This window comes from Dendropsophus ebraccatus, chromosome 14 (genome assembly GCF_027789765.1).
Source record: "Dendropsophus ebraccatus isolate aDenEbr1 chromosome 14, aDenEbr1.pat, whole genome shotgun sequence".
Lineage (NCBI taxonomy): Eukaryota > Metazoa > Chordata > Amphibia > Anura > Hylidae > Dendropsophus > Dendropsophus ebraccatus.
Window position 1 is genome coordinate 62,022,106 of NC_091467.1, and position 25,995 is coordinate 62,048,100.

Consider the following 25,995-nt stretch of genomic DNA (forward strand, 5'->3'; position numbering starts at 1 on the left):
GTGAGTGTAGAATAAAAACTACACACCGCTCCATTCTTTGTAGGTGGAAACATTCGAAAAATCGGCAGTATATGAAATACAGTGGTGCCTTGGATTACGAGCATAATTCGTTCCGGGACCGTTTTGTAATCCAAATCCACTCTTATACCAAAGGAAATTTTCCCATAAGAAATCACTGGTATGCAGACAAGTGGTTCCACTTCCCAAAAATAATGATTTATTATTCTGAATAACATGTAAAAGAAATGAAACAAACATTCAGAAACAGCAGAATCTGTGATATTATAAGTTACTGTACAGTAATGGAGAGGATGGAAAACACAAGGGCTGACAGAGACTGCAGGGAGCATGAAGGAATGAGCAGGGCAGATGTGGGCACAGTATAGCAGCACTCTATAGGGAGAGAGGGGTTACAGCTATGCAGAGATTACCTCCTCAGTCCTGTCCCCTAATGCAAGCCCCAGCCTGAAGTGGATCTGCTATTATTTGGAAGGTGGGGGAGACTTCCTGGGTCATAGTACAGTTCTGTAGACCCCGCTATGCAGACCATGCCCCTCCCCCACTCGCGCTCCCACCCAGTACAGGGAGCTCTTAAACCAAAGCAATGCTCTTAAACCAAGTCACAATTTTGAAAAACTGTGAACTCAAAACCAAGTTACTCTTAAACCAAGGTACCACTGTACTTATCTTCCGCACTCTTACCTGCAACAATGGATCCCCTCTATACAGTTTATATAGTATTTTTTACTGTTCTTCACTGTGCAGCCTCAGGTAACGTGTCCTTTGTCACCATCGCTCCAGGTAAAAGCGAGAACAATCCTTCAGCCGATATAAATAAGCTGCGGACCCCTGAAAAGAAGCCCCTGGACTGCAAACAGGTGACGTCCATTGAGTTTTGTAACCTCCAACCCCTATCATGTGTGACTGTAGAGTGGGTGCGGCTTTATGCACATGCTCTGAAGCGAGCCCCTTGTATCCTAAGGCTCGAGATCAGGAAGGATCATACACTGACTTGTATCTGTGTTTTCCAGGTTGACTTAGACCCAAATGCACAAACGCGGAGTCCGGAGTCCCGAGCCAACCTCGCCTTCCCCAACTCTAAATATCACCGTAAAGATAATCCAAACCAGAGGCCGATGAACATCCACCTGACGCCCCCGCACCCACAGTACCCTATGCCCAATCGACACTTCCCACACGTCTCTCCTTTACAGCGGCCGCCGTTCACCCTCCAGCAGCAGAATCTCCTGTCCCAGCAGCAGAACCATCTCTCTGAACTCCAGAACCAGATACCTCCTCCCCCTCCCCCACAGGGGCCCGTCATCCCGCAGCACAACCATTTAATGCAGCAGCCTCCTCCGCAGGCCTCCCAGCTGTCCCCCGCCTATCAGCCCAACCCTGGCCAGTCCTTCTTCAATAACCCGATTCCTCACCGGCCGCCATCTCCCAGTATGGACGGGATGATCCCGGATCAGCCACCACCGCAGACCATCCTGCAGGAGGTCAATAACCCACTCCGCTCTGTTGCCCATAATAGCCAGTTAATGTCATCGCACCTTAACACCTACATGGAGGACGGGCCTCAGGCCATGAGTGCTGGGGAGGCCCTAGGTGAGTCACTGGTGATCAGGGATGAGGGGGCCTGAGTTGTTGGCACTATTATGTGAATACTTTTGTATTTCCTTTCAAACTCTTACAGATCGCCTACACAATAATGTGGCGCTGGAGACGCTGAGGCAGCAGCAGACTAGGATTCAGCAATGGAATGAGCATAATGCCTTCCTGAGCCAAGCCAACCTAACATACCCACACCATCCCCATCTACAGGCAATGGGTCTGGCCCAGCAGCAGCTCATCAGGCCTAACTGGAAGATCCCAAACAGCGGAGAGGAGGAGCCGGAGATCACCTATTCCAGGTATGTTGCAGGGTACAGTGAGCTGCTAAGGGCACTTAAACCCAATACAGCTGTGCTTGGGGTATTAGAAGAGCCAACAGTTTGCTCCCAGCCACAGCAGGAGCCGATCATATTGGTACTGTCACTGCCTGAGCAATATACACAGCCATCCCATCAGCATAGCCCCCTAGATGCCTTGGTCATGTGAAGGGATTTGACAGAGGGAAGGGGCTTCAAACCCACTGGCCTGACAAATCCCTCCACTCCTGCCATTGCTGTATGACTGTGAGGCCACAGCATTGTACTCCCCGGAGTAATGGGTGGGTTAGCGGGTTAAGAAGGACTAGATTATTAGATGCCGTGAGATGATGGGAGTGTTCTTCCAGGGTTATTCCTTGGGTGTTTTTCTGCCTCTAGGTTCCAGGAGTTTCTTCGGGAACTCTCTCAGCACGAGCAGAGCGGCGGTGATAATCGAGATGTCACAGAGATGCCTCCCCCCCAGTCCAGACTGTTACAGTACAGACAGGTGCAACCCCGTAGCCCACCAGCACTTGCCTCACCCTCCTCCAACCACAGTGGTCACTTTCCCAACTTCAGTGAAAACAGCCGAGACATGGACATGAGTAACAATCCTGCCTTCCCGCAGCACGTGGCCAACGTGTACAACAGCCCCTACACCATGCCGTCAGAACACATGACGCCCCCTCCTCCGATGAAATACCTGCAACACGACGGATCCTGGGCCTACGCCAACCTGCAGCAGAATCCGATAATGGGGCAGGGCTTTCATTATGGTATGCCCCCTCTACAGCACAGACCACCACAGAACCCCTTCATCCATGTACAGAACCACCAGCCCCCCACAGGGCAGGAAACATTTCACCCTGCAGCCTCCCGCGCAGTCTCCGCCTCTTCACTCCACAATCTAGAAGAGGTAAGAGGGTGGGGCATACTGGGAATTCTTGTGTCGCATACTGGTAACGTCTAAGCTGAAAGACAAGCGCCAACGCGGCATACATGGCTCAGTCCCCAGTGGTGCGCACAGGGCTCAGTCCCCGGTGGCACATACAGGGCTCAGTCCCCGGTGGCACATACAGGGCTCAGTCCCCGGTGGCACATACAGGGCTCAGTCCCCGGTGGCGCGTACAGGACTCAGTCCCCAGTGGTGAATTCACGGCTCAGTCCCCGGTGGCGCGTATAGGGCTCAGTCCCCGGTGGCGCGTACAGGGCTCAGTCCCCAGTGGTGCGCACAGGGTTCAGTCCCCAGTGGTGAATTCACGGCTCAGTCCCCAGTGGCACATACAGGACTCAGTCCCCGGTGGCGCGTACAGGGCTCAGTCCCCAGTGGTGCGCACAGGGTTCAGTCCCCAGTGGTGAATTCACGGCTCAGTCCCCAGTGGCACATACAGGACTCAGTCCCCGGTGGCGCGTACAGGGCTCAGTCCCCAGTGGTGCGCACAGGGTTCAGTCCCCAGTGGTGAATTCACGGCTCAGTCCCCAGTGGCACATACAGGACTCAGTCCCTGGTGGCGCTATCAGTATGACACTGGAGTCCAACCTGGAGTAATCATCCTCCATATTAGACTGGAGTCTGTTCGGCTCCAGTGTTCGCTCTCTGTGTCCTCCCACCCAGGGGAATGCACTGGACCCCACTCTGCCCCTGTGCCTCCCCTGCTCCCGGATTATGCAGATTTGGTAAATGACTGGCTATGGACCGATACATTTGCCATGGGTGAGGAACGGATGCTCTGCTAATCTTCTGCCTTTGAATTGAAGATCAAAGTGTGACTTAGTGTCATATAATACGGAAGATAGAGGAGCCGACAATTCATGTCTACTTGCTGGAGGTGGGTACGGACCCCCTCACCAGTGTCTTGAGTACTGGGGGTATACAGGATACTAGAGGTTTATATACTGGGGTTATACAAGATACTAGGGGAGTATAAACTGGGGGGTATACAAAACACTAGGGGAGAATATACTAGGGGTATACAGGATACTAGAGGTGTATATACTGGGCAGGTGTACAAAACACTAGGGGAGTATATACTGGGGGGTATACAGGATATTAGGAGAGTATGTAGTGGGGGTATACAGGATATTAGGAGAGTATACACTAGAAGTATACAGAACACTAGGACAGTATATACTTGGTATATGGGATACTGGGGGAGTATATACTGTGGTTATACAGGATACTAGGGGAGTATATATTTGGCGTATATAGAACACTAGGGAAGTATTTACTGGGTTTACACAGGATATAAGAGGAGTATATACTGGGTTATACAAGACACTAGGGGAGTATATACTGGGTTATACAAGAGACTAGGGGAGTATATAGTGGTTGTCCCGTGGTCCTCTCCTCCCAGTGATGTCTGACGTGAAGTGGCTCTTTGTGGGGACACAGAGTCTTCTCAGTTCTGCAGCATCAGAGCTGCGTACAGTATACGGCTATTAATCCTCCTAATCCAGTGTGTTCTATGTTCTTCCCCATCACTGACCGCCATCTCTGCAGCCGGAGGCCTCATCACCGCCACCACATCAAAGCCGCACAGCGCACATATCTTTACTCACTTTTGAGAACATTTTTGGGGAAAAGTCAGTTTTCTTTTACCCTTTTTGTAATTATATTAGAAATTTTTTTCTTCTTTTAGAAGGAGAAAATTTTGTATAGACAAATTTGTCCAAAGTTTATTTATTTATTTTTTATACACTGCTGCTTTTAAATAATTATTTAGCATTTTATTACATGAAATAAGGATTTGATACAATAGAAAAACAATATATGGTGCCGAAACCTTTGTTTGCAGTTACAGAGGTCGGACATTTCCTGGAGTCCTTGACCAGGTTTGCAGACTCTGCAGCAGGGGTTGTGTCCCGCTCCTCCATACACATCTTCTCCCTTAGTTGGCCTGGCTGTGTGTTTTGGGTCATTGTCATGTTGGAAGTCCCAGCCACAACCCATCTTCACTGCTCTTACCGAGGGAAGGAGGATGTTGGTCCAAATCTCACTATACATGGCCCCATCCATCCTCCCTTCAATACAGTGCAGTTTTCCTTTGCCCTTTGCAGAAAAAAACACCCCCTAAGTATGATTTTTTTTTTTTTCACCCCCATGACCGGGTCCTGGGCTGATTTTTAGAATCTTCCTTACCTGACGAGGCGAGATCTTCTTGCATGGAGCCTCAGACCAAGGAAGATTGTCAGTCATCTTGCTTTCTTCTATTTTCTAATAATGGCGCTAACAGTTGTTGCCTTCTCACCAAGCTTTTTGCCAATTGTTCTGTAGCCCATCCCAGCCTTGTGCAGGTCTACAGTTTTGTGTGTTGACAGGGGTTTTTATACAGGTAAAACAGGTGCAATTAAAACATGTAAGAGTGCAGAGTAGGAGAAGCTTCCTAAAGAAAAAGAAACATGTCTGTGAGTAACAGAATACTTGCTGGTTGGTTGGTGATCAAATCCTTATTTAATTTAAAAATCATACAATGTGATTTTTTGGAATTTTTTTTAATTTTGTCTCTCACAGGTTCCTCCTGGATTTCACAATTTAGTTTTTATCTTTAAAAAAAAAAAAAAAAAATTATTTTAAATTTTTTTTTTTATACTTTAGTATGAACCACGAGGACCGGGCAGGCCGCTGTACCAAAGAAGAATCTCGGCCAGCTCGGGGCACACAGGTCCAGAAGAATTAGCCGCTTGTCAAGAAACCCTCGGTCAATGTAAAGAAATCCAAGACCCCAGCAAACCCCCCTCATATAACTATTCATCTCCCGAGCTCTGGGTCAACGCCGCTGCCTCAGTCCCGTACCAGAACATTCCGTGCAATGGCGCCAATCCATCAGGGACATCCCGGGACATGCTAGGTACTACCTTAAGTTTTATTATTCTTACTGCTCATGATTTTTAGAGGTTTTGCGGGGGGGAATTTTTAGTCGTACAAAAAAAAAAAACTGTGAAAACTACAAGAAGCCCCATACAACGATTTTCTGTACTGTCCTAATTGTCCTAAGATGTTAGTTTTTTTTTTTTTTTTTAAATAATTATGCAGGTTTCTTGTACTTGTCACATATTTCTTACAAGCAACAGAGCGGCTTAATAAAAGGAAAAATACAAAACTGAATGGGAGGGAATCTTGACAGTTTTTCAGTCAAAACATGAATTTATAGGAGGGCTGATGACTTTATGACAATTCAAAACCAATGAATTTCTTTAGATTTAAAGGGGAACTCCGACAAGAATATTATTATTATTATTATTATTATTATTATTATTATTATTATTTTTATTATTATTATTTTTTTCAAATCAACTGGTTTCAGAAAGTTATATAGATTTGTAATTTACTTCTATTTAAAAATCTTTCTATAAACTGTTTGGTGTAGTCCGGATTTCTCAGAAGTTGCAGGGGGGAGTTGCAGGCCTCCCGTTCAATTATAAGTGGGGTCAGGATGATTAGCTGCCGCTCATTTTACCCAGTGATATAAACCTGTGACGTGTCTGGGCAATAGACAGGTTTATACAAATGACAGTGATGTTTTGCCATTTTATATGTATTTTTGAGTGTTTTATCCTCCTGGCCTCCGCATGTGCCATTGATCATATTAACTTTTTTTTCCCCCCTCTTCAGTTGCTCCACAGAAAATGAAGCCCCCAGAGGAGCATCTCAAGGCAGAGAACCTGCAGATGTCCAACTCCTTCAATTACAACGTTCTACAGCATCTGGGCCAGTTCCCGCCCCTCATGTCCAACAAACAGATTGTAGAGCCCAACGGGCCCGGAGCCACCCCACAGAACTCCGGCGCCAACAAGCCCACTATGTCTTACGCTAGTGCCCTGCGGGCCCCACCTAAACCCAAGCCCCCACCCGAACAGGCAAAAAAGAATAGTGACCCTCTGTCTTTATTTCAGGAACTTAGCTTAGGGAGTTCATCAGGTAACAATGGCTTCTATTCCTATTTTAAGTAGACCCCGCCCTCTCACTTTTTGCCTTTTGTGTTTGTTTTTATATATTTTTTTCTTTTCTTTTTTTTTTTTTTGCTATTTTGTAGGAAGACCCCGTTTTAACTTTGGTTATTGAGTAATCTTATAGCCTCACTGTAATTTTAAGCTATATTGCTTTTTTTTTTTTTTTTTTGCTTTTTTTCGTTTTTTGTTTTTGTGAGTGCATAAAAAAAGGAAAAAAAAGTGTTCTGCGTCTTTGTCTTGGTGTCTGCAGCTATTTGCACACATAGAATTTTCAGCTTACAGCTGACTGTGTCAAAAATTGAGATTGTTCAGTATTTACCAAAATTTTCTTGCAAAAATTTTACAATCTGAAAAATTGAATTTTATAGTAAATAGTCTTCAACTATTCACATACAGTTTACTGCTCTTGGCTATCATAGTTAATCGCCATGGGCATCAAATTATTTTCAATGTAGACGCACAGACATTGGCGCAAACACGTAAAAAAAAAAAAAAAAATGTATATTTAAGGTACTTGAATATACATCCACCGGTGACAGTTTGTAGCTTTACAACTAAATCTGCAATATTGTTACAAAGAAAAATACTAAAAAAAAAAAAGAAAAAGGCAAAAAAAAATTTTTCTTCTAAATTTTACGGTGGGGCAGACTTATGACCGTTTTATGTATAACAATTTTTTTACGTGTCATAAATGTCGCATTACAGTTAGCAGCTTCGGCTATATATCTTTAAGAAAAAAAATACAGAAAGTGAAAACTTAAAAAAATAAATAAATAAAAAGTAAAAAAAAAAAAAAAGAAAAATATAAAAATTTTGTCAAAGTTGTATTTAAAAAGAAAAAAAATGTAAGTAGTCTTTACATTTATTAAGTGGACATTGGCATCCAATACTGGGTTTCTGTAGCAGAAATAACCAGTTAATGTAAAAATTGTATCTTACTCTTTTTTTTTTTTTTTTTTTTTTTCCTTAAAATTTACTTTACATTACTATAAAAAGCCATCATTTTCAATTTGTTTTCTCAGCATTTTTCTGATGTGAGGAGATGCTGCCTTCAGTAATCTTTTTTAGTTGTCAGATTTTAGTTTGAAAAGTTTTATTTTTTTCTTGTTTTTTTTTTTTTTTTTTTTAAAAAGCTTGGGGACCCGGATAAGCAATTGATATGATAACGATTCCGATATATATGTATGTATGTGTGTGTGTGTGTGTATATATATATATATATATATATATATACATATATATATACATAATACATTTTTAGAAAAAAACAAAACAAAACAAAAAAACATGTGAAAGTTGTACGGCCTCCTATGAAGTTTATGGCCGCTGCATTAGTAGGCGGAGCTCTGCGTGATATTAGCGACCGCCCTCGCTTATCATGGGATTTGTACATTTATTGGAAGCATTGTTATTTTTCAGATGTTACCTTCCTTTACCGAAAGTTGCATTGAAATTTTTGTATAACAAATTATTTCAATCGGGAGGGGGGGACAAAAATATAAAAATTTAGGAGGGGAGGCCTATGAAATATACCAATTTTCTTTTTTTTTTTTTCCTTTTTGTTTAAGCAGTAGCATGTACTTTGCCTGTACACAATAATTGGATGCAAAGTATAAAAACATTTCAAATATAAAAAAAAAAATATTGTAGATTTTTTTTTTTAAAGATACATTTTAATTTTTTTTTTATTTGATTTTTTTTCTATACTCTTAGCTTGGGTTTGTTACTCTCTACGGATACCTCTGCGAGGCGATACATAGGCGTACAACACTGATTTCAATAGAGAATAATGTGTCCACATTTTAAATGTGCGAAAACAGGAAAAAGTGATAAAAAAAAGTCTATATAAAAAAAAAAATACAAAAAAAATTACAAAAATAAAAATAAATGATTATACTTTAAAATAAAGAAACAAAATCCGTTCTGCAGTTTATTTTCTGGCCAGCAAAGTCTGACTCGTAGCTTGTTGGTTGCAATTTGATAGAATTTTTTTTTTTCCTTTTTTTTGTAACCGGATCATGAAAGACGAGAATAAAACTTTTTAGGTCTGTTGGTGCTCAGTAGATTTAATAACTATTTTACAAAGAAACAAAACTGTGTGGATTTGGTAAAGACTTCTTGTTTCTTTTCACTATGCATGCGTAAATGTTTGTAATCTGGCTTTGACCTCCTCCTCCCTCCTTCAGTGATATTGGGAAAAAGAAAAAACTAAATTAAAAAAAGATAAAGAAAAAAATACCAAAAAAATATCAAATTTGTTTCGCTTCCAGTTTTTTTCCCCCTCCTTTTTTTTTTTTTTTTTTTTCCCCGTACACATTTTGGTACATTATTTGATGTTTACATTAAAATGTGACATTATTCAAGAAATGACCACTACTGTGCGGTTTTATTTGAGCAGCCGCATGATCACATTCACCTTCTGTGTGGTTGATCGGGAGTCCGGGTGAGTGACTGATGAGATATCCTGGGTGGGGGGCAAGCATTGCTGAGTGTTGTGGAGAACGATCATTTAGCAGGCACAGCACCATACATACAGTAGTGGCTGTGAGTGGCATTGCGGGTCTTGATCATTCATTTGAGAGTAATTGAACAGTAATACCAAGCACGGCCACTACCAAGTGTATAGTGCAGTTTACAGTGACATAGCAAGAAATCACCAGTCAGTACAGGGGGTAGTGTCTACAGCAGATGATACAGGTGTATACAACACGGAGAGGTGGTGTAGCATTCAGCATATGATACAGGTATATACAGCACAGACTGGCGGTGTACTGTACAGCAGATGATACATGTATATACAGCACAGAAGGGCGGTGTACTGTACAGCATATGATACAGGTATATACAGCACAGACTGGCGGTGTACTGTACAGCAGATGATACATGTATATACAGCACAGAAGGGCGGTGTACTGTACAGCAGATGATACAGGTGTATACAGCACGGAGAGGCGGTGTACTGTAGAGCATATGATGCAGGTACATACAGCATAGCAGGGCAGTGTACTGTACAGCAGATGATACAGGTGTATACAGCACGGAGGGGCGGTGTACTGTACACCAGATGATACAGGTTTATACAGCACGGAGGGGTGGTGTACTGTACAGCAGATGATACAGGTATATACAGCACAGAGGGGTGGTATACTGTACAGCAGATGATACAGGTGTATACAGCACGGAGGGGCGGTGTACTGTACAGCAGATGATACATGTATATACAGCACGGAGGGGTAGTGTACTGTTCAGCAGATTATACAGGTATATACAGCACAGAGGGGTGGTGTACTGTATAGCAGATGATACATGTATATACAGCACGGAGGGGCGGTATACTGTATAGCAGATGATACAGGTATATACAGCACGGAGGGGCGGTGTACTGTACAGCAGATGATACAGGTATATACAGCACGGAGGGGCGGTGTACTGTACAGCAGATGATACAGGTATATACAGCACAGAGGGGTGGTATACTGTACAGCAGATAATACAGGTATAAACAGAATGGAGAGGCGGTATACTGTATAGCAGATGATACAGGTGTATACAGCACGGAGAGGCAGTGTACTGTACAGCAGATGATACAGGTTAGTGTGGCTAGCTGTATGGCTTGTAGACCTTTTATGTCCCCTACAGATGGGCTATTTTGTGGTAATTAAAAAAACAACAACAACTGTAAAAACATCAATTGTTTACTCATCATTACAGAAATTATTATTACACCAGCAGGGGGTGCTGACAGACCTCCCACCTGCTACATAGAGGCGTAAGTCACTGGTTACTATGGCGTCATTCCTGGTAAGACTTCTTATTGCTGCTAAAAAATAGAAGGAAGGGGCCTGCTCTGTTGTAGGAGGGAAGGCTTTATAGTAAGTGTGAGGGTCTTGCTGTGTCTTCTAGTACTTTGTAGGGGCTTGTCATGTTCTCTGGTAGTTGAGAGGGACCTGTTATGTTGGTGGGTGGGAGGGGCTTGTCATTTTCCTCGGTGGCTGGGAGGGGCCTGTCATGTTCCCTGGTAATTGGGAGGAGCCTGTCATGTTCCCGTGTCATGTTCCCTGGTAGCTGGGAGGGGCTTGTCATGTTCCCCGGTAGTCGGGAGGGGCCTGTCATGTTTCCAGGTAGTCGGGAGGGGCCTGTCATGTTCCCCGGTAGTCGGGCGGGGCCTGTCATGTTCCCCGGTAGTCGGGAGGGGCCTGTCATGTTCCCCGGTAGTCGGGCGGGGCTTGCTGTGTGTCTTCTAGCACAGTGCTTCTCAAACTTTTTCTACTGGAGCTTCACCAGACAGACTATGGTGGAAGTCCATGCAAATATAAAAGCTATTGATCAGTCCACCCTTCATTTGTCTCCTAATCTCTGTATAACATTAAATGAGTATAAAATGAATCAATGTCCCTAGAGCAGAGATTGTTGCAGTCAGGGACAGGACTGTGCAGCTTATAGTCACTTTTGTAAACACTGACCCCCCCCCCCCCCCCAGGTGTGCCTCACCAACTAGGAGGCGCCTCAGAGTTTGAGAAGCACTGTTCTAGCAACATGTAGGGGGCAGACCACTGGGGGGACACACATGCAGCTGACATGTGACACAGAGTCTCAGAATCCTGTAGATTTGGGGTGGGGGCACTTTAAGAATCCCGGCTGTTTAGGGATCCAAAGGGGCAGGAGGATCTGTCACCAGCGCCCTGGGCTACAGTCATCGTGTAGAGGCTATCTGCAGGGATGATGAGGGTTATCCCTGGCGTCCATTATGGTCAACTTTTATATACAGTAAAAAAAAAAAAAATCATCAATACTGAGAAGAGAGAGAAGCTTCCCCCCTGTATATCATCATCATCACTCCCATCATCCGGAGGAGGGGAGATCATAACTCCCCTCATCTCACATCTCCGGCTCAGCGTCCATACACGTCTCCCATGGATTCCGGGGCATGCGGGGCAAGGAGATCAGCACCAGGGCGATGCCGCAGATGAAGAGCAGTACAAAGGCCGAGCATGCGCAGCCGAAAGACCACGAGTAGTAGTACTCAATCCACACCGTCTCCTTACTGTCAATCATTCGATGCACCGACTGCCGAATCACCTCTGCCGAGATGATCATACACAGGCCTGCGGGAGAGAACAAGGTGTGATACTCTGCAGGATACATGGATCTATCAGGAGGTAGAGAGGACAGAGCATTGTTCTGCAGATATGTAGATGCTAGGGTGTAATAATCTGCAGGATATATCACTGTATCTGTCAGAAGGTAGGGAGGACAGAGCAACCCTCTGCAGGTTGGTAGTGGTCAGGGGTGTAATAGTCTGCAGGATATATCACTATGTATCTGTCAGGAGGTAGAGAGGACAGAGCGATGATCTGTAGAGGTCAGGGGTGTAATAATCTGCAGGATATATCACCATATATAATGTAGAGGGTGATTATAAGGGTGCGGAGTCTCCTGGACTCACCTGCGAACATGTAGAAGAGTCCGGCGGGTTTCAGCAGGTATTCCAGCTTCTGGTGGAAGGACAGCAGGGTGCACACAGTGCCCATGGCCATGAAGCCCACCCCGATGACAGCGATGGCGGCCGCTGAGATGCTGTACTCTGCAGAGACACAACACAGGGCACAATCCTTAGTGTTCTGCGCACAGCTGAGGGTTTGTTACAATGTGTCAGGGCAGCGCTGTCAGCCTGGAGACTTGTCTGTACAGATACACTGTAGCAAACCTTCAGCTGGGGGCTCCCGATCACTGACAGTAAGCGGAGGGGGATTATTACAGGGGAGGTGGCGGTATAATGTGATAATGTGGACGTCTGGGGGGAGGAGGTGTAAATCCCCCGCAGCTGGCATGATCCCCCCCATCCTCAGCTGTCAGTACAGCGGCCCCAGCAGGACATTCCTCCCCACACTCTATGTGTGAGGAGCCCTGTACCCCTCCCTGCCCCCTGTGCCCTCACATCACCTTGTCACTTACCCTTCACTTCACCCAAACACTTACCCCGTGTACCCCAGATCCACACACTCACCATCTGCACCCCAGACCCACACACTCCCCCCCCGTGTACCCCAGATCCACACACTCACCATCTGCACCCCAGATCCACACACTCACCATCTGCACCTCAGACCCACACACACTCCCCCCCCCCCCCGTGTACCCCAGATCCACACACTCACCATCTGCACCCCAGACCCACACACTCCCCCGTGTACCCCAGATCCACACACTCACCATCTGCACCCCAGACCCACACACTCCCCCCCCGTGTACCCCAGATCCACACACTCACCATCTGCACCCCAGATCCACACACTCACCATCTGCACCTCAGACCCACACACACTCCCCCCCCCCCCGTGTACCCCAGATCCACACACTCACCATCTGCACCCCAGACCCACACACTCCCCCGTGTACCCCAGATCCACACACTCACCATCTGCACCTCAGACCCACACACTCCCCCCCCCCCCGTGTACCCCAGATCCACACACTCACCATCTGCACCCCAGACCCACACACTCCCCCATGTACCCCAGATCCACACACTCCCTCCTGTGTACCCCAGATCCACACGCCCCCATGTACCCCCAGACCCACACACTCCCCCCTGTACCCCAGACCTCCACTTACCTTTCTGGGTGGTAACTTGCAGGATCTCTGCGTTTTCTCCAGACGTGAAGTGCTTGAAATAGGAGCAGTTGACATCTGGAAGAGAAAGCAGAGGGTCACATGGGGCGCACAGTATATAGTCACTGACCAACATGCTGCATAGTGAGGACAGCGCCCCCTGGAGCACATAGTATATTGTCACCGACCAACATGCTGCATAGTGAGGACAGCGCCCCCTGGAGCACATAGTATATTGTCACCGACCAATGTGCTGCATAGTGAGGACAGCGCCCCCTGGAGCACGCAGTATGTAGTCACTTACCAATGTGCTGCAGAGTGAGGACAGCGCCCCCTGGAGCACACAGTATATAGTGACTGACCCACCAGCTGGCTGCAGAGTGAGGACAGCGCCCCCTGGAGCACACAGTATATAGTGACTGACCCACCAGCTGCAGAGTGAGGACAGCGCCCCCTGGAGCACACAGTATATAGTGACTGACCCACCAGCTGGCTGCAGAGTGAGGACAGCGCCCCCTGGAGCACACAGTATATAGTGACTGACCCACCAGCTGCAGAGTGAGGACAGCGCCCCCTGGAGCACACAGTATATAGTGACTGACCCACCAGCTGGCTGCAGAGTGAGGACAGCGCCCCCTGGAGCACACAGTATATAGTCACTGACCAACCTGCTGCAATGTGGGTGATAGTGGTGATGGGGGGTGCTGCAGAGTGAGGACAGCGCCCCCTGGAGCCAGGGGCGGATTAACTTTACCATAGGCCCCGGGCTGTTCACCAAGCCTGGGCCCCCCCCACCCCACTGTAACTATGGAAGCACTAGCCTGGCGTTCATAGTACAGGATAGATACTGTCATGATGTCCTGATTTGTGCAAAATTGCCATTAAAAAACAGTGATTTTTTGCAAATCATGGCAGAAGTGTAGCCAGGAGCAAGTCTTTTTGGGTAGTCATGGGCCCCCCAGGAGCTCAGGGCCCCGGGCTGCCGCCCAAAACGCCCCTATTATAATCCACTACTGCCTGGAGCACACAGTATATAGTGACTGACCCACCAGCTGCAGAGTGAGGACAGCGCCCCCTGGAGCACACAGTATATAGTGACTGACCCACCAGCTGCAGAGTGAGGACAGCGCCCTCTGGAGCACACAGTATATAGTGACTGACCCACCAGCTGGCTGCAGAGTGAGGACAGCGCCCCCTGGAGCACACAGTATATAGTGACTGACCCACCAGCTGCAGAGTGAGGACAGCGCCCCCTGGAGCACACAGTATATACTGACTGACCCACCAGCTGGCTGCAGAGTGAGGACAGCGCCCCCTGGAGCACACAGTATATACTGACTGACCCACCAGCTGGCTGCAGAGTGAGGACAGCGCCCCCTGGAGCACACAGTATATAGTGACTGACCCACCAGCTGGCTGCAGAGTGAGGACAGCGCCCCCTGGTGCACCTCGCAGGTAAGTGCAGGCATTGCAATGAGGTGACCGCTGTTACTGTCCGGTTACATTACTCTCTATACATTTCCATAGGTTCTTCATGCGGGTGATTTGCCGTGTGGCCCAGCCGGGCAGGGGGTATAAATAGTCGGGGTGGGGGCGGCCGCACAGCGCCACTCTCGCCGCTCCCAGCAGCTGCCTGATCCTCACACATTTCCTGCAGGTTTTCTGGTTCATTACTGCGATTCCGGGATTGTGAGCCGCAGAAAACAGGAGCTGTCGCCTCGCATCTCGTCTCCGCGGCCCCGCACCGCGCACACTAGCTTCCTCACAATATTTTTAGCTTTTGTAAAGAGCAGATGTAGGAGGTTAAAGGGCCAGTTCACACGAAGCAAAAGCGGCAGAATTTCAGCGCTGAAAATTCCGCCCATAAAATTGCTGCAGAGCCAAATTCCGTAGAGTTCAATGGCAATTCCGCTCTGCAGTTCACACAGTGAAATTTCTGCGCGGAATGTTCCGCGGCAGATACGCTTTCCGCCAGAAGGGTGGGTTCACATTGAGGAATTCTTGTGGATAAATACTGCGGTGTAGGTGTTTACGGACGCACGCCTTTCCGCCGTCTCCATAGACACCATTCTATGGGCCGGCTGATTCCGCATTCGGCATGTCAGTTCTTTCAGCGGAATCAGCCGGCCCATAGAATGGTGTCTATGGAGACGGCGGAAAGGCGTGCGGCCGTGAGCGCCTACAAAAGGCGGAATTCCGCAGTATTTATCCGCGAGAATTCCTCAATGTGAACCCACCCAAACAATAGACATGTTTATTCTTCCGCTAGCGGAATAGAAATCAATGGGGCTTTGATTTTCCTCTTTGATTTTTCAGAGCGGAATCAGTGCCGCGCTGAATACACAAGAATTTGGCACAGATTTCCACGAGTGCTGATTCCAGGCGGAACACTTTCCTCGCTGATTCTGGGTGTATTTCATGTGGAATACCACGAGTGCAGACACAGGGCGGAACACTTTCCTCAATGATTCCTTGCATATTCCGCCTGGAATTTCATGAGCGCAGATTTCGGGCGGAACACTTTCCTCACTGATTCCGCCGCTTTTGCTCCGTGTAAACTGGCCCAAAGGGACAGAAGAAAAGAGAGACAAGAGCGAGTGCTGTAACGTGCGGCATCGGGAGAGATGGGCGTGGCTTTGTGTGCCCCCCATTAGTTCTGGTAACATAATGCCCTTGCTGACTGCTCACATTCTGACACCTCCAGATTCCCCCTAATCCCATCATGTTATCAGGAACAATCCCCGTTCATTAGCAGAATATCGGATTACAGTCGGCGGGGGAGGAGGAGGATGGGCAAATGGTTCCCTCCATGTGTTTTGTGTTATATCACCGCTCTTCTGTATATTTACCAGTGCAGGGGCAGAATGGAGGCTTCTATAGTCGGCAGACAATAAAAAAAGCGCCCCTGGTGGCTGAGGTGGGGTATTACATGATCAGTTAAATGCTGTTGGATAGACTGTGTTGCTTTGCGGCTTTATCTCTTGTAAGGGCTTAGATACTGGATATCAACAGTGCCACCCTTATCCTCAGGCTGTGCGCAGTATTACAACTCGGTTGCATTAAAGCAGGGATGGAGAGCCTTCGGCTGTCCAGGAATGATGGGAATTGTAGTTTTGCAACAGCAATTGTAGTTTTCCCATCCAAGCATTAAAGTGAGTGGAGTTGTAAGCAGACAAATACACCTGCGCATTAAGCCCCTGCGCTAGAGGATGGGAAACCATAGTGTATACAACAGGACAGGGGAAGACCTGCTCCTCCTGTGCTAGTGACGCTGATCATGTGACCTGGTAGGTGCCTCACTATGATGCTTGGCCCAATGTTCCCGGTACACATCACACCATTGTCCGGTTCTCTGCACATCTCACTTCCTGTCACTTCTTCTTAGCCATGTGTGTCCCAACCTGTAGCTAAACTACAACTCTCATCATGCCCGGACTGCTGATAGTGTAACCACTATAGCAACCAATCACAGCGAAGCTCTCCAATCTCATCGCGCAGGTACAATGAAAGCTAAGCTGTGATTGGTTGCCTTTGGGAGGGGTCACGTGCCCAGTGAGTTTTCGCTCTGAATTGTGCGGTTTAGCGCCATTTTGCAGCTTTGGTGCCAGTATTAGGCGTGGCTTCCAGGTCGCTGTGATATATATATAACCACCCGCCGTCTATATCTGTCGTTTATGAGTGCGGGGGATGGGGGTTGCCGGGCTCTCTGTCACTCACAGCTGCTGGGATCGCCATAGTGTTCTGCAGGCCGCTCCTCCTGGGTAATGGGATTATTATTAGCGCCGACACACTTGCTGCAATAAATTCTGCTCCATGTTGATGTCCGGCAGCTGCACGAGGTGTGGTGGAACTACAACTCCCAGCATACCCTGACGACGTCCATTGGAATATCCAGTATGCGCGACAGGTGGAGGTCATGTGACCACCCCGGCCCGTGAATGATCCTCAGGAGACTGCTTGGTGCCCCCTACAGGCCTGGTGGAGAGGAGGGCGGCGACATGTTCTTAGATTACAGGGTTAATGAGCGCAGCATTCCCGGAGCTGAGGAGCAATGACCGGAATGTTTATGGCTGCCTACAGGGTGTATTCCTGGGGCACCCATCACCCACAATGTACTACTCAGCCCCTCTCCTGATATCCTCTGTGCTGCTGGGACCCTGCTCCTTCCTTTATGTAACCATCACTCTGTGACCTCCCCTATAAGATCAGCACACTCCTCTGCTAACATCCTCTGTGCTGCTGTGACCTCCCCTATAAGATCAGCACACTCCTCTCCTGACATCCTCTGTGCTGCTGGCACCCTGCTCCTTCCTCTATGTAACTCTCACCCTGTGACCTCCCCTATAAGATCAGCACCCTCCTCTCCTGACATCCTCTGTGCTGCTGGGGACCATGCTCTTCCACTATAAGGCTATATTCACACGTCTGTGCACAATTGTGGACAGAACATAGGACCAATGTTATTTAATGGCCCAGTTAACACGTCCATATGGGGCTGTGATCCGTGCTGCAAAAAAAATAGCGCCCGCTGTAATGCGTACCACATTTCGCTATGTTAACGAAGCGGCAATGTAGTGCACCGTAAAGCACAGAGCACTACAGATGCACGTTCATAGTGCGGGCCGCCTTACGAGTGTGTGAATGTAGCCTAAGGGTACTATTATATGCGCCCGATAATAACTGTAAACGAGCGTCTGCTAGATCGGCGCTCGTTTACTGGGCCTATTACACAGCCCGATAATCGTTTAACAAGGGCTGCATGGACATCATTACCGATGTCCTTGCAGCCCTTGCTTAAACTATATACATTACCTATCCATGCTGCAGGGTTCCTCTTGCGCTCTGCTTCTCCCCGGGGCCCGCGCACTGCAGCTTCAGAGCGGCCTGTCTGAGCTGACAGGCTGCTCAGCCAATCACTGGCCATGGTGGTCCCGGACAGTGATTGGCTGAGCGGCCTGTCAGTTGAGACAGGCCGCCCTGGAGCTGCAACGCCCGGGAACCGGTGAGAAGAAAACCGCAAGAGGAGCCCTGCAGCATGGATAAGTAATGTATAGAGTTTGGAAATCTTCAGCCGTGCACCGCTATTACACGTAGCGATGCACGGTCGGTGCCCGACAATTATAGGTCAGAACCTATATCAACGATCAGCTGATGATCGTTGTGTTTATTACACAGAGCAATAATCGGCCGGATAGGGCCGATTCAGCTGATTATCACTCTGTGTAATAGGGCCCTTACTCTCATCCAGCAACCTCCCCTATAAGATCAGCACACTCCTCTCCTGACATCCTCTGTGCTGCTGAGACCCTGCTCTTCCTCTATGTAACTCTCCCCTGTGACCTCCCCTATAAGATTAGCACACTCCTCTCCTGACATCCTCTGTGCTGCTGAGACCCTGCTCCTTCCTCTATGTAACTCTCACCCTGTATCCTCCCCTATAAGATCAGTACACTCCTCTCCTGACATCCTCTGTGCTGCTGAGACCCAGCTCCTTCCTCTATGTAACTCTCCCCTGTGACCTCCCCTATAAGATTAGCACACTCCTCTCCTGACATCCTCTGTGCTGCTGAGACCCTGCTCCTTCCTCTATGTTACTCTCACCCTGTTATCTCCCCTATAAGATCAGCACACTCCTCTCCTGACATCCTCTGTGCTGCTGAGACCCTGCTCCTTCCTCTATGTAACTCTCACCCTGTATCCTCCCCTATAAGATCAGCACACTCCTCTCCTGACATCCTCTGTGCTGCTGGGACCCTGCTCCTCCTCTATGTAACTCTCACCCTGTGATCTCCCCTATAAGATCAGCACACTCCTCTCCTGACATCCTCTGTGCTGCTGGGACCCTGCTCCTTCCTCTATGTAACTCTCACCCTGTGACCTCCCCTATAAGATCAGAGCACTCCTCTCCTGACATCCTGTGCTGCTGGGACCCTGCTCCTTCCTCTATGAAACTCTCACCCTGTGGCCTCCCCTATAAGATCAGCACACTCCTCTCCTGACATCCTCTGTGCTGCTGGGACCCTGCTCCTCCTCTATGTAACTCTCACCCTGTGACCTCTCCTATAGGATCAGCACACTCCTCTCCTGACATCCTCTGTGCTGCTGGGACCCTGCTCCTCCTCTATGTAACTCTCACCCTGTGACCTCCCCTATAGGATCAGCACACTCCTCTCCTGACATCCTCTGTGCTGCTGGGACCCTGCTCCTTCCTCTATGTAACTCTCACCCTGTGACCTCCCCTATAAGATCAGAGCACTCCTCTCCTGACATCCTCTGTGCTGCTTGGACCCTGCTGCTCCTCTATGTTACTCTTACCCTGTGATCTCCCCTATAAGATCAGCACACTCCTCTCCTGATATCCTCTGTGCTGCTGCTTCCATTATTTGCCTCCCTATTCTTGATAACAATGCAGAACCTCTAGGGAGGGGCTTCTTGCACAAGGTTTCTGACCCAGCAATAAAAAGAAAGGGGCTAAAAAGTCTTCCAGTACTTATCAGCTGCTGTATGTCCTGGAGGATGTGGTGTATTCTTTCCAGTCTGACACAGTGCTCTCTGCTGCCACCTCTGTCCATGTCAGAAACTGTAAAGAGCAGGAGAGGTTTTCTATGGGGATTTGCTGCTGCTCTGGACAGTTCCTGACATGGACAAAGGCGGCGGCAAAGAGCACTGTGTCATACTGGAGAGAATACACTACTTCCTGCAGGACATACAGCAGTTGATGAGTACTGGAAGATAAGATTTTTTAAATAGAAGTAAATTACAAATTTCTGGCACTTTCTGGTACCAATTGATTTGAAGGAAAAACATTTTTGGTGAACAACCACTTTAAGAGCCTCTTGCTGAGGTAAAGGGCCCCCCTGGGAGGCGCCATAAAGGGTGTTTCTGTGACCACAACCGGTGGTTGTTAGGGGGTAGGAAGTGGGGGTCCAGCATAATGATAGGGAGTGATAGGTTATAGGTGGGGTTTAGGTAAAATGGCTTCTGGTCTGCCTGGGATCAAAGGGAATATGGGGGGGGGGATACTTGGAGGAGGTAGAAGGTAAACAAAGGGGGTGCGGTTACAGGTATAAGGGTGGTATTACACGGAACGATTATCGTTCGAAAAATCGTTAAATCGTTCGGATTTGAACGATAATCTTTTTGTGTAATAGCAGGCAACGATTAAACGACCAACGAGAAATCGTTGATCGTTTAATAGGATCCGGACCTATTTTTATCGTTTGATCGTTCGCTCATCGTTCGCACATCGTTCGGTGGAATAAGAATTCACAGCTGAAACGTATGCAATAGCGACGACTAAACGACCGCAAGAACGATCATAAATAACGATCATCGTTTTGTGTACTTGGGCGAACGATTTCGGGTCGTTTGCCTTAGCGGTCGTTTAGATCGTTTATCGTTAATCGTTAGTCGTCGGAAAATTGCTTGCTGTAATAGTACCCTAAGAGCCAGAGAAGACAGGACAGGGATAGAGCATTCTACCAGATGGCGGTAATATTCAGTCACTATGTGCTGGTGTTATTGGTCATTTGTACAAACAGAAGTGGTGCTGTGCTGTGACTGTATACAGAAGTGGTACTGTGCTGTGACTGTATACAGAAGTGGTCCTGTGCTGTGACTGTATACAGAAGTGGTACTGTGCTGTGACTGTGTATACAGAAGTGGTACTGTGCTGTGACTGTGTATACAGAAGTAGTACTGTGCTGTGACTGTGTATACAGAAGTGGTACTGTGCTGTGACTGTGTATACAGAAGTGGTACTGTGCTGTGACTGTATACAGAAGTGTTGCTGTGCTGTGACTGTGTATACAGAAGTGGTACTGTGCTGTTCTGTACTGTGCTGTGACTGTATACAGAAGTGTTGCTGTGCTGTGACTGTGTATACAGAAGTGGTGCTATGCTGTGACTGTATATACAGAAGCAGTACTGTGCTGTGACTGTATATACAGAAGTGGTACTGTGCTGTGACTGTGTATACAGAAGCGGTACTGTGCTGTGACTGTGTATACAGAAGTGGTACTGTGCTGTGACTGTATACAGAAGTGGTGCTGTGCTGTGACTGTATACAGAAGTGGTACTGTGCTGTGACTGTATACAGATGTGGTACTGTGCTGTGACTGTATACAGAAGTGTTGCTGTGCTGTGACTGTATACAGAAGTGGTGCTGTGCTGTGACTGTATACAGAAGTAGTACTGTGCTGTGACTGTATACAGAAGTGGTACTGTGCTGTAACTGTATATACAGAAGTGGTGCTGTGCTGTGACGGTATACAGAAGTAGTACTGTGCTGTGACTGTATACAGAAGTGGTGCTGTGCTGTGACTGTATACAGAAGTGGTGCTGTGCTGTGACTGTGTATACAGAAGTGGTACTGTGCTGTGACTGTGTATACAGAAGTGGTGCTGTGCTGTGACTGTATACAGAAGTGGTGCTGTGCTGTGACTGTGTATACAGAAGTGGTACTGTGCTGTGACTGTGTATACAGAAGTGGTGCTGTGCTGTGACTGTATACAGAAGTGGTGCTGTGCTGTGACTGTGTATACAGAAGTGTTGCTGTGCTGTGACTGTGTATACAGAAGTAGTACTGTGCTGTGACTGTATACAGAAGTGGTGCTGTGCTGTGACTGTATATACAGAAGTGGTGCTATGCTGTGACTGTATATACAGAAGCAGTACTGTGCTGTGACTGTATATACAGAAGTGGTACTGTGCTGTGACTGTGTATACAGAAGTGGTACTGTGCTGTGACTGTATATACAGAAGTAGTACTGTGCTGTGACTGTGTATACAGAAGTGGTACTGTGCTGTGACTGTGTATACAGAAGCGGTACTGTGCTGTGACTGTGTATACAGAAGTGGTACTGTGCTGTGACTGTATATACAGAAGTAGTACTGTGCACCCATATAATACAGACAGGTGTGTAGGTGCGTTCCCCTCCCCTCAGGGGGTGAAGCTGCAGCTGCCCCGGGGGTCTCTGGGTGGTGGGGGTGGCTGCCATCACTGGCATGTGTCTGGCAGGTGGACATGAGCCCTGAGCGCTCCCGGCAGCTGGCCCGGGGCCACATTATAATATTTCCCATTCCCCAGACTTGTGCTGCACAATGATGGCATCACAGCGACTGCCCACGAGGTGATCACCCCCATCCTCCACACAAGGAGACCACCCCCATCCTCCACACAAGGAGACCACCCCCATCCCCCTACACGAGGAGACCACCCCCATCCTCCACACAAGGAGACCACCCCATCCTCCACACAAGGAGACCACCCCCATCCTCCACACGAGGAGATGACCCCCATCCTCCACACGAGGTGATCACCCCCATCCTCCACACGAGGTTGTCACCCCCATCCTCCACACGAGGTGATCACCCCCATCCTCCACACGAGGTGATCACCCCCATCCTCCACACGAGGTGATCACCCCCATCCTCCACACGAGGTGATCACCCCCATCCTCCACACGAGGTGATCACCCCCATCCTCCCCACGAGGTTGTCACCCCCATCCTCCACACGAGGTGATCACCCCCATCCTCCACACGAGGTGATCACCCCCATCCTCCACACGAGGTTGTCACCCCCATCCTCCACACAAGGAGACCACCCCCATCCTCCACACGAGGTGATCACCCCCATCCTCCACACAAGGAGACCACCCCCATCCTCCACACGAGATGAGCACCCCATTCTCCAGTACATACAGCCACAGATATACCTATAGACCGTCCAGCATCTCTGCTTGTTGTCAGTGAATAGAGGCTGACCACCCATTCTGACCATTGTATCCAGTCTAGACCCCTACCCAGGTTTTGCCTGCACTGATACATTGTAGCAAACAATCAGTGCAGAAGAGATCTGCGCCGCTGTGATCTCTGGGTCTGGACACAATTATTTCACATTTACTGACAGCAAGTAGAGAGATGTCACTGTACATTGACGAGGATTTATCTGGGGACACCTTAATTTCCCTCCAGGTTAGAACCTGGAGAGCTAGCACTCATATGCCTGTACGGAACAATCAGAAACATTGTATCAGGTGCTGCCATGGAGATGAAGTGGACACCATGTTACCAGCCGTGACCCTGTGGGGAGAACATGGCGGCTCTAGGACACCTTCTCATTGCCCCATTACCGGCTGTGACCATGTCGGGAGAACATGGCGGCTCTTTGGCCCCTTATTGCCCCATTACGGTATGTGCACACTGTGGAATTCCGGCGTATCACCCACTGCAGATTCCGCAGCTCGCACCCACTCTTAGACACTGGCGGCCATGCGCATCTCCACTGGTCCTATAGGCTTCATTCTATGGTTTGCCAGATTTTGCCGACCGCCCAAAGAATGAACCTGCTCATTCTTCAGGTGGACGGCGGAATCCGGCAAACCATAGAATGAAGCCTATGGGACCAGTGGAGATGCCTGTGCGAGCTGCAGAATACGCGGCATGTGATATCATTACTGACTGTGACCATGTGAGGAGAACATGGCGGCTCTATGGCCCCTTCTTATTGCCCCATTACTGACTGTGACCATGTGAGGAGAACATGGCGGCTCTATGGCCCCTTCTTATTGCCCCATTACTGACTGTGACCATGTGGGGAGAACAAAGCGACTCTATGGCCCCTTCTTATTGCCCCATTACTGACTGTGACCATGTGGGGAGAACATGGTGGTTCTATAGCCCTTTCTTATTGCCCCATTACTGACTGTGACCATGTGGGGAGAACAAAGCGACTCTATAGCCCTTTCTTATTGCCCCATTACTGACTGTGACCATGTGGGAAGAACAAGGCAACTCTATGGCCCCTTCTATTTGCCCCATTACTGACAGTGACTATGTGGGGAGAACATGGCGGCTCTATGGCCCCTTCTTATTGCCCCATTACTGACTGTGACCATGTGGGGAGAACATGGCGGCTCTATAGCCCATTCTTATTGCCCCATTACTGACTGTGACCATGTGGGAAGAACAAGGCAACTCTATGGCCCCTTCTTATTGCCCCATTACTGACAGTGACTATGTGGGGAGAACATGGCGACTCTATAGCCCCTTCTTATTGCCCCATTACTGACAGTGACCATGTGGGGAGAACATGGCGGCTCTATGGCCCCTTCTTATTGCCCCATTACTGACAGTGACCATGTGGGGAGAACATGGCGGCTCTATGGCCCCTTCTTATTGCCCCATTACTGACTGTGACCATGTGGAGAGAACATGGCGGCTCTATGGCCCCTTCTTATTGCCCCATTACTGATTGTGACCATGTGGGAAGAACAAGGCAACTCTATGGCCCCTTCTATTTGCCCCATTACTGACAGTGACTATGTAGGGAGAACATGGCGGCTCTATGGCCCCTTCTTATTGCCCCATTACTGACTGTGACCATGTGGGGAGAACATGGCGGCTCTATAGCCCCTTCTTATTGCCCAATTACTGACAGTGACTATGTGGGGAGAACAAGGCGGCTCTATAGCCCCTTCTTATTGCCCCTTTACTGACAGAGACCATGTGGGGAGAACATGGCGGCTCTATAGCCCCTTCTTATTGCCCTATTACTGACTGTGACCATGTGGGAAGAACAAGGCGACTCTATGGCCCCTTCTTATAGCCCCATTACCAGCTGAGACCATGTGGGGAGAACATGGTGGCTCTTTGGCCCCTTTTTATTGCCCCTTTACTGGCCACCTACCTCCGGGAAGGCTGAGGGGTCCGCACGGTTTGCTGATCACGTCATTCCCTTCCACAAATATCTTCTTGGTGCACAAGCGCCACAGACCGAAGTGTGCCATCTCGCACCGCTCCTCGTGGTTGTCCACCTTGGGGCTCATGACGGCCCAATGGTCACTCATGACGGCGGCCAACATCAGAGAGACCCCGATGAGGATGATGGAAAAGGTGATGCGGATCTTCAAGGCTTTCAGTTCCTTCATGGTGGCGGCCGCTGGGGTCTTGTCCGGGCGTCTTGTGCGTCTGTCACCTCCTCAGCTCTGCTGTCTCCTCGGCTGGAGCTGAGATTGGAGAAGGGGCAGGGCCGGGCCCCGCAGCTGTCAGGGTCTGTCAGTGTAGGTTACACAGCAGGGGACGCTGGGAGGTTCTATTATTGCCGGACCCTTCGCTTTTCTGAGGTTGTTGCTGTAAATAATTACATTATCGCTTCCTGCCTCAGCTGGTAAACAATAACCTTATAAATACTATCACTGCGGCAAACATTGGGGGGGGGGGGGGGGGGGGGCAGCGTAGATCAGGTGACCTGCCAGTACCAGGGGCGGTGGGCACCGTGATGGGCTCCCTGCTCACTCTGTATATGGGGATGTGTTGGGGGCCCCCCTGTTGCCTGCGGCTGCTGTCTTCGGTTCTTTTGCCCCCCCCCCCCCTTCTCTATCATAGATTTTTCCTGGTGGTCCCTGAGACCCCTGACCATATACTGTACATGATGATCTGTGCCCCCGATCCTTCCTGTAGATCTGAGTCATCCCGAATCTGGTTCTTGTGACTCCTCAGATATCACCGCACCCACG

The 25,995-nt window shown here is 48.5% G+C and overlaps 2 protein-coding genes across 2 annotated transcripts in view; one reads left to right on the top strand and one right to left on the bottom strand.

Annotated features, from left to right (window-relative positions):
• HELZ (helicase with zinc finger) overlaps positions 1-9,199 on the top strand; it is a 36,011-nt gene extending 26,812 nt beyond the window's left edge. The window contains exons 17-22 of the mRNA XM_069951896.1: positions 766-878; positions 1,032-1,611; positions 1,700-1,916; positions 2,313-2,829; positions 5,509-5,761; positions 6,526-9,199. Of these exons, the coding sequence (XP_069807997.1) occupies positions 766-878; positions 1,032-1,611; positions 1,700-1,916; positions 2,313-2,829; positions 5,509-5,761; positions 6,526-6,863 (2,018 nt within the window). The 3' untranslated portion in view covers positions 6,864-9,199. The remainder of the gene's footprint in view (positions 1-765; positions 879-1,031; positions 1,612-1,699; positions 1,917-2,312; positions 2,830-5,508; positions 5,762-6,525) is intronic.
• A 1,341-nt stretch (positions 9,200-10,540) lies between these two features.
• CACNG1 (calcium voltage-gated channel auxiliary subunit gamma 1) lies at positions 10,541-25,600 on the bottom strand. Its single transcript, XM_069951445.1, has 4 exons — positions 25,167-25,600; positions 13,479-13,553; positions 12,310-12,447; positions 10,541-11,968 (listed from the first exon to the last, which is right to left on the bottom strand). Exons 1-4 carry the CDS (start codon positions 25,405-25,407, stop codon positions 11,742-11,744), a joined length of 681 nt encoding a protein of 226 aa, XP_069807546.1. The 5' UTR covers positions 25,408-25,600; the 3' UTR covers positions 10,541-11,741.
• Between the last annotated feature and the right edge of the window lie 395 nt (positions 25,601-25,995).

What these genes read in the sequence shown, in the direction of transcription:
- CACNG1 (XM_069951445.1), bottom strand. Translation starts at nt 25,407, where the DNA reads ATGAAGGAACTGAAAGCCTTGAAGATCCGCATCACCTTTTCCATCATC. An exon ending in GCAAGTTACCACCCAGAAAG is followed by an intron (nt 12,448 to 13,478) that starts GTAAGTGGAGGT and finishes GTGTCTCTGCAG; the next exon opens with AGTACAGCATCTCAGCGGCC. An exon ending in ACTCTTCTACATGTTCGCAG is followed by an intron (nt 11,969 to 12,309) that starts GTGAGTCCAGGA and finishes TCTCTCCCGCAG; the next exon opens with GCCTGTGTATGATCATCTCG.